Source organism: Thermobia domestica, chromosome 8 (genome assembly GCF_964235325.1).
Source record: "Thermobia domestica chromosome 8, izTheDome1.hap1.1, whole genome shotgun sequence".
Lineage (NCBI taxonomy): Eukaryota > Metazoa > Arthropoda > Insecta > Zygentoma > Lepismatidae > Thermobia > Thermobia domestica.
This window is the reverse complement of record NC_137461.1, coordinates 36,211,104-36,222,449: the sequence shown is the minus strand read 5'-3', so window position 1 is coordinate 36,222,449 and position 11,346 is coordinate 36,211,104. Positions and strand designations below refer to the sequence as shown.

General features: G+C 32.4%; 1 protein-coding gene across 1 annotated transcript; it reads left to right on the top strand.

Moving 5' to 3' along the window:
• Positions 1-6,663: 6,663 nt before the first annotated feature.
• Positions 6,664-7,050, top strand: LOC145692085 (protein GVQW3-like). The gene has a single exon (XM_081767378.1). It carries the CDS (start codon positions 6,664-6,666, stop codon positions 7,048-7,050), a length of 387 nt encoding a protein of 128 aa, XP_081623504.1.
• The last annotated feature ends 4,296 nt before the right edge of the window (positions 7,051-11,346 follow it).

The following is an 11,346-nucleotide window of genomic DNA, read 5'->3' as shown; positions in this document are numbered from 1 at the left end:
ACGTCGAATCTGATAAAAGAAAATGAAGATAAATTTTGGTATGTATTATTCGAGAAAATCGACGAAAATAAGTTTTGATGGTGTCAAAAATATTGTGTTGGAATTTCTGACTATATATCAACTTGCAGTAAATTTTTCATTGTTCTTTTAACAAAGGTAAATCAACTAAGGTACACTTCAACAACTTCTAGGATTTCTATCCAAACATTAGCACCACACAACAAAACCAGTAGAAAACATCAAAGAAAGAATTAATTTTGTAGCGCAATAATAACTTACCTCACAAAATATTGTTTTTTTTTTATTTAACACATTCAATATTTATTTTTTCATAAGAAACAGTATTCTGGACAGTAGATTCATCCAAATACATCAGTTGTAAATTAAAATTACATTGTTGCAGTTGAAACAATAATGAATAACAATGAAAAATAATTAGTATGCAACAATATGGACACATTACTCTTGTTTTTAAAGTAAGAAAATCTCCTCCAGTGCTTTACCAGGAGGTATGGTTCCTAGTATTGAAGCTACATTACCTCTCTGCACCGCCATGCTTATTCTTTGAATTAGGAAGCTGGTAGCCCTTTCATCACCGGATAACTGTGTGATGCGTTTTCCTACTTCCTTTATGAAGTTTAGGCCTTCCCTTCCCCACGAGCCACCGGATTCAACTGAAACTGGTACGAATTGATATTTTTCCATAAGGTTGTTGTATTTTCTTCTTTTCTCTATCTCTTTCCGACCTGCTGCCTTGCCCGCCTGGATTGAAGAGAAAGGAAGGTTGGAAGGTGCAAAAGTGTCTGTGCATGTGAAGTCCCAAATTAAGGCTTTACCTTTCTTCCAAGGAATTAAGGACATCCCGTCTGGTCTTTTTCCATCTGTTCTACTACAGCCATTTGGCTCCCTTATTGCCGGTACACCTGCGGAGATGAGTGCTCTCATAATGATGTCGTTGCAGTTCGAGTGTCGAGGATGTCTACCTGTGCTTTTTACGCAGGAGAGACCATGTAGTCCTTTTTTGTCAACAGGATTTTTGCACGCTTGGCATTTATGGGGTTCGCAAATATCTGCTCCCAGTCTTAACGCAATTGCTATTCTAAAAGATTCATCATTCAGGTGAAGGCCTAGAGGACGTGAGGGCAAAGCTTTGAGCCAAGCACCTGCCTCAATGGACGATGCAGCGATCAGTCTGGCCTTGTCCTCTGGGTTGTCGGAAGACTGTAGTAAAAATGAAAAATTTGATTGTATGATAGGTTCTTCCCATGTGGATTGTTTAGCCCTGAAACTGAGGTCGGGTAAATCGGAGCCCACCAACAATGACCATGTGGACGAACAATCTTGAACATTATTTCTTTTTTTTATTTCTTTATTATCCATGAAACATATACGCTGTCAAATATCTGACTGTATCTTCATGTGTACTGTTGTCTGATTTCTGTTAATAGAAACCCAAATACGCCTAACAGCACACAGATACTTTTAATTAACAGTGACGCCGATAATCCTAACACTGACTTAAATAGTACTTTAAAACTAAAAATAAGGAAAATTAAAACAAACAGTTTTGAACCGAAAGTTGTCAGGGTAACAAACAATGATCTATTCAGAGAACTATGTCCATCTAGTCAGCCATAAGTCATAAATAAAGATTTAAAATTTGGAAAAAAGGAAATCTTCAAAAACTTATTGATTACTTTTCCTTATATCATCCCGAAACATTGTGTTGGAATTTCTGACTATATATCAACTTGCAGTAAATTTTTCATTGTCCTTTTAACAAAGGTAAATCAACTAAGGTACACTTCAACAACTTCTAGGATTTCGATCCAAACATTAGCACCACACAACAAAACCAGTAGAAAACGTCAGAGAAAGAATTAATTTTGTAGCGCAATAACAACTTACCCCACAAAATGTTAGCTGTCTGCATGTTCTCTCCTCTCTGTCGTTGCTGCAGAGGAATTGTTTTGAGGATAAGGTATTCGCATAGGATCAGCCAAATCAACACAAACAATTAGGGCAAGGAATATGAACACCTGAAATCATAAAAACAAAGAAGTTAATTTTAGAAATCCTGGAATTAGGGACAGTTGATACTTTGTTTTATTTAGTTTTTTTACGTTTTGGATTTGCTTTGTCAATAGATTATGTACGCATATTTAAAAGTAAATATAATAATAACACACTGAACTTAATACAAAGGAAGTAATTATGAATTATTACCAGATATATCCTTGTATTCAATATTCAAACTATGTTTCAACACTAGAAGACGATATTGATGTTTTGTACCCGTATTTCACTATTTCTCATGTTTTTTTTTTTATGGTTTATGTATTTCCAAGTTGATATTAAGTGAGAATAATCACATCTAAGAAAATAAGATTATGGTATGGATCACCATTTAAAAAATGTGTGTCGTCTTTTGTTCTGTACTAAATTGTGAGGAATTGCATTTAATCGATCTGCAACAATAATCAAGTACATTTACTAGATGTCCTGTAAACTTATAAATTTTACTAAAGGACTTGTACTTTTTACAAAATTAGGTGGCAATATTAAAACTTGTACCTTGACGTTTTTTTTTCTTTTAAAAAAATGAAATGAAGATTTTCTTAATTTTAAATAGAAATTAACTTTATTGTAATGCTTCTTATTAATTTTAAGTTAATTTATATTACAATTTACTCATTATACATTTTATATTTAGAAAGACTAATAACAATAATATAACTTCAATAGGTCGGTGGACATTAAAACCTCTAAACTAATTGACTAAAAAGTGATTGATATATGTGTTTAATGATGTTCCTTCAGATTAATAAATATTTGGAATATTTATATTAAATGGAATCTCACAATTCCACCTTTTTAATACCCTATTAAATGTTGAAGAGTAAGAACACAATAACATATCAGCCAATCAAGCTTCTTGAGCAATAATCATGGAGGTGACGCGTATTTTGCTACTCGTATAAAATGTATTTTAGTGTTGAATACGGTGACTATATGAAGAACTTAGAGTCAATGCTACAAGGGAATGATAATTTGAATTTTACTAAGAGGCTTGATTTCGAGAAAGTTCTTAGGTAACAACTTACGACGCCGTAGATTGTTTTCAATGTACGTAAAGATATAATGAAGTTTACAGGAACTTGATTACTCAAACTGTTCAGGACATATGAAAAAATATGAATATACATAGGAATACCCGTTAAAATTACGTACTTGAGGGAACTCTTTTGTGATGTATACTGCTTCTATGTTTCTATAATTTCCAGCATCAGTTTTTTGCAGTAGTAATTTCTGTAATTTCTAGCAATTACACTACTTTAAGCAGTGTTGCATAGTTTACCGGATTTTATCATGTCTCAGGAATTTTTTAAGATATCAAACTGTTGTAAGTGTCATTATGATCTTCAGATTCATTGAAAACCTTAAATTTAATTGGATTCCAAAAATATCTTAGCACATTTTTAAACATATTTCCTTTCGAACAAAGTATATGTTTCAGTCTCTTACAACTCAATACCATACATCTTGGTCACTAACAAGTGAAGTACTTTTATACACTGCGTCGCCTATTAACCTATTTTCGTTATTACTGATGTGGAGGTCTCCAAAATTTGGATCTGTATATACGTTTCTGATTTTGTAACGTTCTTAGTTGAATAATAAATGATGTATTGTACATTTTCCTTTAGTGCACTGATTCGAAGCATGCAATTACATGTAAAAATACCATTAAAATATAACTTTATGTTGACTTGGCAACGTTGTTACAGTGTTGGTATTGTTCAGTATTTGAAATAATGTTCTCTCTCGATATTTCTATCATACAAAAGTTAAAGTTTTTAAAATCGATTTGTTTAGAAATTAGAAGGACATGTGAAGATAAGTGGTTTAACATGTTGGAGTCACAATAATAATAATAATAATAATAATAATAATAATAATAATAATAATAATAATAATAATAATAATAATAATAATAATAATAATGAGGGGTGCGTCAAAGGATATGGTTGCAGGAAAAAGAGCGAGAGGCTAAGGAGGTCATAATTGAAGTATGGTACCAAAACAGAAAAATCAAACCTAAAAATAATTAGGATAGCTGGAGACCGTGAAGTATGGAAGATTCTGAGTGTCAGCAAGTGACCTGCCAATAGTGCCAGAATTCCTGTGATGATGATGGCTGATGTTTGGATTGTTGGGTAGGACGTGGGCGGACCTTGAATTTCAACTACCTAGAAGTGGTAAAACCTTCTTTATTTTTGGCAAAACCAATTTTGTAAAACGGGCAAAAAGTTGCAAATTAATGTTCTAATATCAAATTTGAGTATATTAAATTACTCTCTAGAAACAATGAATAAAACACGAATGGCCTTTTATATATATTTTAATACAAGAGCGCATCTATTTATAATACTGTACAAATATCGAATTTTTACATTTACTAACACTAATTCATATATGCCAATTCTACATGTACTGTTGTATTTAAAAAATATTTCTACTACATCTAAGCAACTAAAATAAAGTAGCTTCATGCTGTAAGTATGGGAAGCCAAGAAAGTTAATAGTTAAATTTGAGCGTTAAAATAATAATTAGTTTTTTGGACCATTCTGTAACTTTAGAACCTTTTCGTGAACTGAAGGAGAAATGTAGGATATTTTTAATCAATGCTATTATTATTACCATGCGAATATGCAAATTTTTCACAAAATTAGAATTCAATACTCAAAAATCCAATTTTTCTATCCATCCTAAAAAAGAACCTTCCAAGTAGTACCTAGTATAATCCAGCGTTGCCAGATTTAAAGATGAATCTGTACGCCTTCAGAATTTCCATAATACACGGAAAACAAGAATTACTAGTGGTTTATAGACATTTTGTTGACAATCTCATTATTCTACAATTCTAATGGACTTTTAGGTTAAATCAGGAATAATTTAAAAAGTAACAGATACATATTTTTAATGTCAATAAAGTTTTGTTTGAGGATTGGTTGCTGCGATAAAAAATCTTGGATATAGAGTTACAAAACAGAGTTACGACCTCTGCTGTTCTCTTTCCATTCTCTTCCGCTTTCTCATAACTGGTAATCTTCAAGACCTTTTAAGATTACGGGACATCCTATCTCGTTTGGGAGTTTTGCATAAAATAAATAACTTTATCCCTCGGAAGAAAGACACATGTCTGTGATATTTCTGAATGTTGCAAATTATTGTTTACACTTCTTATGTTTCGTAAATTCTCTTTGAACAATTATGTGTTAAATCTACTCAAGGATACCAAACCATAATATGACCTTTTGTACACTCAAACGAAATGCAACCTTATAAAATAAATTTATAATACTGAACGTTTACTGGTGGAAACGAAGTGCATATATACTGCTAAATAAAATATTTTTAATTAAGCCTGTATCATATTATTACTAGCATATAGATCTTAGTGTGGAAAATAAGAGATTATATTCATACTCTTGAATTTTACTTGCTTGCGAAGAAAAGTACAGGTCAGGTTTTGTCATGCTTGTGCACTACAATATACTGTTTTGAAGAATTGGTTGGAGTTAGAAGATAGTAGAGATAAGTACAAAATAGATAAGAAGATAGTAGAGAGCTATAGATATATTAGGGGAGAATAACAGACATTTTGACGTTGCATAGTATATAGATTATTCATGGGGACTCGAAAAAAAAGTATTAATTGTATAAGCTGCATTTTTATTGAAAATACATAATGTTATTTATATTTTAAATTTCCAATCAATTCCTTGATCCAAATTATAATTTAGTAGCTACTTCGTACATTTAACAAGTGTGTTTGTGTTTTTATTACACTTATATTTTATAATTTGAATGAACAATATTGTGTTTCATATTGCACCAAAATTCGACTGCTTCAGTAAGTTTGAGGGCCACAACACATCATTGATCACATACTTGAAAGAAAGGGGTATTATGTGTATAACCTTAAATGATCTTGAGAATATCTCTACCATGAATATATATATATATATATATATATATATATATATACAAGAAATTGTAACTTCAAACAAAAAATGTAAAATTATTTGACACCTATAAATATCGTTATTATGGCAATACCTTATATAAGCAGGAAAAGTAGCTGATAATATTTCATTTATAATCTTTAAAGTAAAGACGGTAATGGTAAAAGATCTACCATCAAACAAATTATCTAACTGACAACACTTGCTTAGGAGAATACTAAAGAAAACAGAAGCCTTGCCCCGAAAGCATAGCTATCACTTGCCAACTTGTCAAGAACATTAGAATGATTTTTAAATATTCACAAAGTACGTAAATTATTTTCTTAGTTTTTTTACAAAAATTACGTAAAAGTTTGAGAGATATTTACTTCTATTATTTTTATTATTAAATAGAATCTTTATTAATATAACACATGGGCTGAAAAGTCCCGGGCCTAACACATAGATGGCGCTAGTTGTATTGCAGTCACCTTGTTTTCAGTGAATACTAACCTTCACAAGACAGCTGTGAGAATTTCATGATATTCTATTCATTCGTCTGTGAGTTATTGTGCTAAGAGTGACCCTACTTGTGTTAGTTTCAAAACAATGGATCAAAAACAATTTCGTGTTTTAATTTTACACTGCTTCTTGATGGGAAAAAATACCGTTCAAGCGAAGCAATGGCTTGAAAAGTGTTATGGGGACTCCGCTCCATCAGAAACAACAATAAAACGTTGGTTTGCTGACTTCAAACGTGGTCGTAGAGACACCGATGATGCAGAACGCAGTGGACGTCCAAATGAGGCAGTAACATCAGAAAACATAAAAAAAATCCACAAACTTGTTTTGAATGATCGAAAAGTGAAGGTGCGTGAGTTAGCTGACATCGTAAAGATATCAAAAGAACGTGTTGGCTTTATATTGCATGAGCATTTGACTATGAGAAAGCTCTGTTCAAAGTGGGTGCCGCGTTTGCTCACTGTTGACCAAAAACAAGAACGTGTTGATGCTTCTGGAGCAGTGTTTGGCCATGTTTAAACGTAACAAACCGGAATTTTTGCGTCGATATGTGACAATCGATGAAACATGGATCCATCACTTCACTCCGGAATCAAAACGATCGGCATCTGAGTGGACAGCAACTGGTGAACCGCGTCCAAAGCGCCCGAAAGCACAACAATCGGCTGGCAAGGTTATGGCCTCGGTATTTTGAGATGTGCGTGGTATAATCTTCATCGACTATCTTGAGAAAGGACATACCATTAATAGTGACTATTATGTAGCGTTATTGGAGCGTTTGAAGGCCGAAATTGCAAAGAAACGACCGCATATGGCAAAGAAAAAACTTTTGTATCATCAAGACAACGCACCGTGTCACAAGTCAATCAAAACAATGGCAAAACTACATGAATTGAACTTCGAATTGCTCCCACATCCACCGTATTCGCCAGATTTGGCTCCCAGCGACTACTGGCTGTTCGCAGACCTGAAGAAAATGCTCGCCGGTAAGAAATTTCGTACGAATGAAGAGGTTATCGCTGCAACTGAGGCCTATTTTGAGGCAAAAGATAAATCGTTCTACAAAAGTGGTATTGAAATGTTAGAGCGGCGCTGGACTGATTGCGTTGCTCTTCATGGAGATTACGTTGATGAATAAAGCTAATTTTGAACCAAAAAAACGGTGTTTTCTTTGTTAGGCCCGGGACTTTTCAGCTCATGTGTTATCATAAAGGATTGACCGGTGGCTTAAACGTCCAGTCGGGCCAGGTTAATCCAGCACGCATGCGGCATATAATAAATTTTATAAACTTCTAATCAAAAATATGCAAGTCAATGTTCCGCGAAAAGCAACAAACAAATGTCTGTCCCCACCTTTCTGTCGTCTCGCGTACCAATCCATGTCGGAACGTATTTGATTTACTGCGCAATTTCTTATCAATTTCAGTTTGTTAATGAGATTGAAACAATATTGAGTACAAACAGTTAATAGTGCACTGTAAGTAAAATACAATTCTTCCCATATAAGATGCATTATTTGTGTGAATTTTTATTATGCCTTATTATATATCTTGACTATACTATCTAGCAACTGGCATAGTAACTTATCTACTTATAATGGTAAAAAGTATGGAAGCACTACATGTGCGTCATTCCTTCAATGTCGTCATTCTATCATCTCTATCATCTCCTGTAACACATGTGGAAAGCGTTATACACTGTTCGTGCTTCAATATCGTCGATGCCTTGCAGAGACTTCAATAGACATGAATGATAGCTTCTCTTCTGCCGTAGTGTTTCTCGCGAAGTGCTTCCTTCACTAGGGCGAAAATATCGTCACGAAGACCCTAAAATACTATTGTGCACTGCGACTTTGTATCACTGCAATCTTCATCTACACATATTTGTCTTTTCAAACCATATTGTTAGGGTGGGTCCATCAAGCTCCTCTACTTTACGGCACTGCTACTTTTGACTGAGAAACACAGTCGTTACCACTCGCGACACTTCGTTGCCTCACATCCTCTTATCAGCTGCTAAATTAATATAGTGCTGCAATTCATCCTTCTGATGTAAGATTTGTGTTTCACTCCTTTTAATCCAAACTATGTATACATATAGTCATATTTCATATTGTTCAATAAAATAAAGTTGAAACCTTGTCGCATAATAGAGAAAGCAATATATTTAGAAATATTTTCGGTCGAAGATTTTTCACTCTCTAGAGGTTGATAAAAATATTATTTTTCTTTTATTTCATCAATCTATTAATCAGAACATTATGTTTGTGGTACTAAACACTTCGTTAAAAACTATTCAATCATATAGTCGAATGCATATACAAACATTTCCACTAATGATGCTATTAATGTTTCGAAATCAGGTGAAAAATAATTAATAAGTAAATATTTACTGAACTTGAATTTATTTTCTCATCCACGTGTTATAAAAGTAAATATATTAAAATACAGTTTTCACATTTTTCGATCCTCTAAATAGAAGCAATTTTAATGATTAGAATTTTCTAAACAAACAGTTATATAATTATAATCCCTACACAGCCATGTTCATAGTTTATTCTTAAGTTTTTTGGGTCTTGCATTATGGTAAGTTATCACTTAGTTTATCCACAGAACCATGGGAATCCTGAAACGACAGAAGGTAACTTTAAAATACTTATCCGAGTATTTCAAGTATCGACAAAACAATACAATTAAGCAAGTTTTTGGAATAAAATATATTCATATAGATACGACTTCAATATAGTTAGATTACTCTACAACTAAATAAATAAACACATAGAATGCAGTATTATGTATACTAAACGACTCATATCAGCATTGAGTGAACCTTAGAATTCCTTTTGTATTTAGTATAGGATTATTAACTGAAGTTATTTTTTATATAATATTTTTGTTACAACTTTTCTGAATAGATATTCACGCAAGGATTGAAGTTCATGCAATTCTGTTGCCTCAGTAATATTTTAATTCTTAAGAAGGGCAACAGTCTGTTGTCATCTTCAGAAATTTCCACAATTGTGGATGAACAAATCATTTAATTCATATTTTATTGTGCAAATTTTCAGAGGAACAATAAATTTTCTTGAGAGATACATAGTACTGATTAATAAACAAAGTTTGTGTCTGTGTGAAGCAACCAAAAAATTGAAATATACGTTCAAGTTACATCCAAAAGCTTGGGCATTCAAAAACTGTAACTAAGTAGAAAGAATATTTAATGAAAATAGCTATATATATACACACACACAACATATATGTATAAACTAATTAATATATTCCATTGTCCTGAATAAACTAATATGGGCAATTGTAAATTCTAAGGCGTAATTTTCTGAAAAATCGAGAATTTTTGTAAAACAGTATAATGGTACAGTACAATAAGCAAATCACTTGTCAAGATGAAACTAATACTAAATTATACTCTTACCATGCTTTTGGTTAAGAGACTTGCAAAATTATGATGCTTAGTACAATTGATGAGCTGTACCCAAAAATTTTTGACTAACTCTTAATTTTTGGTTGATTATAATAGTACTATTGGTAAAAAAATGAGATGTATGTGAATTGGCGGATAACATAGAATCTAATTTTAATAAACGACATATTAAAAGTAAATTTTCGTGTGTAATCTTCCACAAAATCGCAGAAAACGAGTTCTAATGGGGCTAAAATATGTGTTCCATCTCCGAACCAATTTCGTTGAAAGTTTTAATCGTACTAAAATTCCTATTTCTACTTACTAATGCACTATCCATGAAACATATACGCTGTCAAGTATCTTGTTCTATCTACAAGTTTACAGTTGTTTGATTTCTCTAAGTACTAACCCAAATAAACCTAACAGTGACATACATGCTTTCAGCAGTGACACAGATAATACTAACTCTGACTATTAAGTGTAAAACCAGAAACAAGGAAATGGAAATTAAATACTTTTTAACTTAAAGTTATCAGAGGAAGAAACAATAATCTATTCTCATAGCTACCTTCATTTATAGTGTGGTCAACATTAATACATGTACAAAGATCGAAAGTTTGAAAAAAATCTTCAGAATCATAATGGTTACTTCTCCTTACAGCATTTCTATGCATTGAGTTCCAAAACTTGACTATATGTGAACTTGCAATGAATTTTAAATCCTCAATTTTTGACATTTTTTTAACAAAGGTAAATCAACTAACTTTAACGTTTATCAACTTCTAGGATTTCTATCAAAGTAACAATAATGCTGCGTTAGAAAATCTGTAGAAAATAGGAGAGAAATAATTAATTTTGTAGTGCGATAATGACTTACCCCACATCATGTTAGCTGTCTGAATGTTCTCTCCTCTCTGTTGTTGCTGCAAAGGAATCCTTTGAGGATAAGGTATTGGCATAGGAACAGCCAAAGCAACACAAACAATCAGGGCAAGAAATACGAACACCTGCAACAGAAACACAAAAAAGTTAATTTTAGAAATCCTTGGATTAGGGACAGTTGATACTTTCTTTTATATAGTTTCTACGTTTTGTATTTGCTTTGTCAATAGTCTATTTATATATATCTAAAAGTAAGTGTAATAATAGCATACTGAACGTAATAAAAAGGAGGTAATTCTGAATTATTACAAGAGGTTTTCTTGTATTCAATATTCAAACTACATTTCAATACTAGAATATTACATTGATATTTTGTACCCGTATTTGTTCAGTTACGGCGGCTCATGTTTCTTGGTTTATGTGTTTCCCAGTTGATATTAGGTGACAATGACCGCCTCTAAAAAAAATAAGATTGTGGTATGGATCCCAATTTAAAGAAAGTGTCTCGTCTCA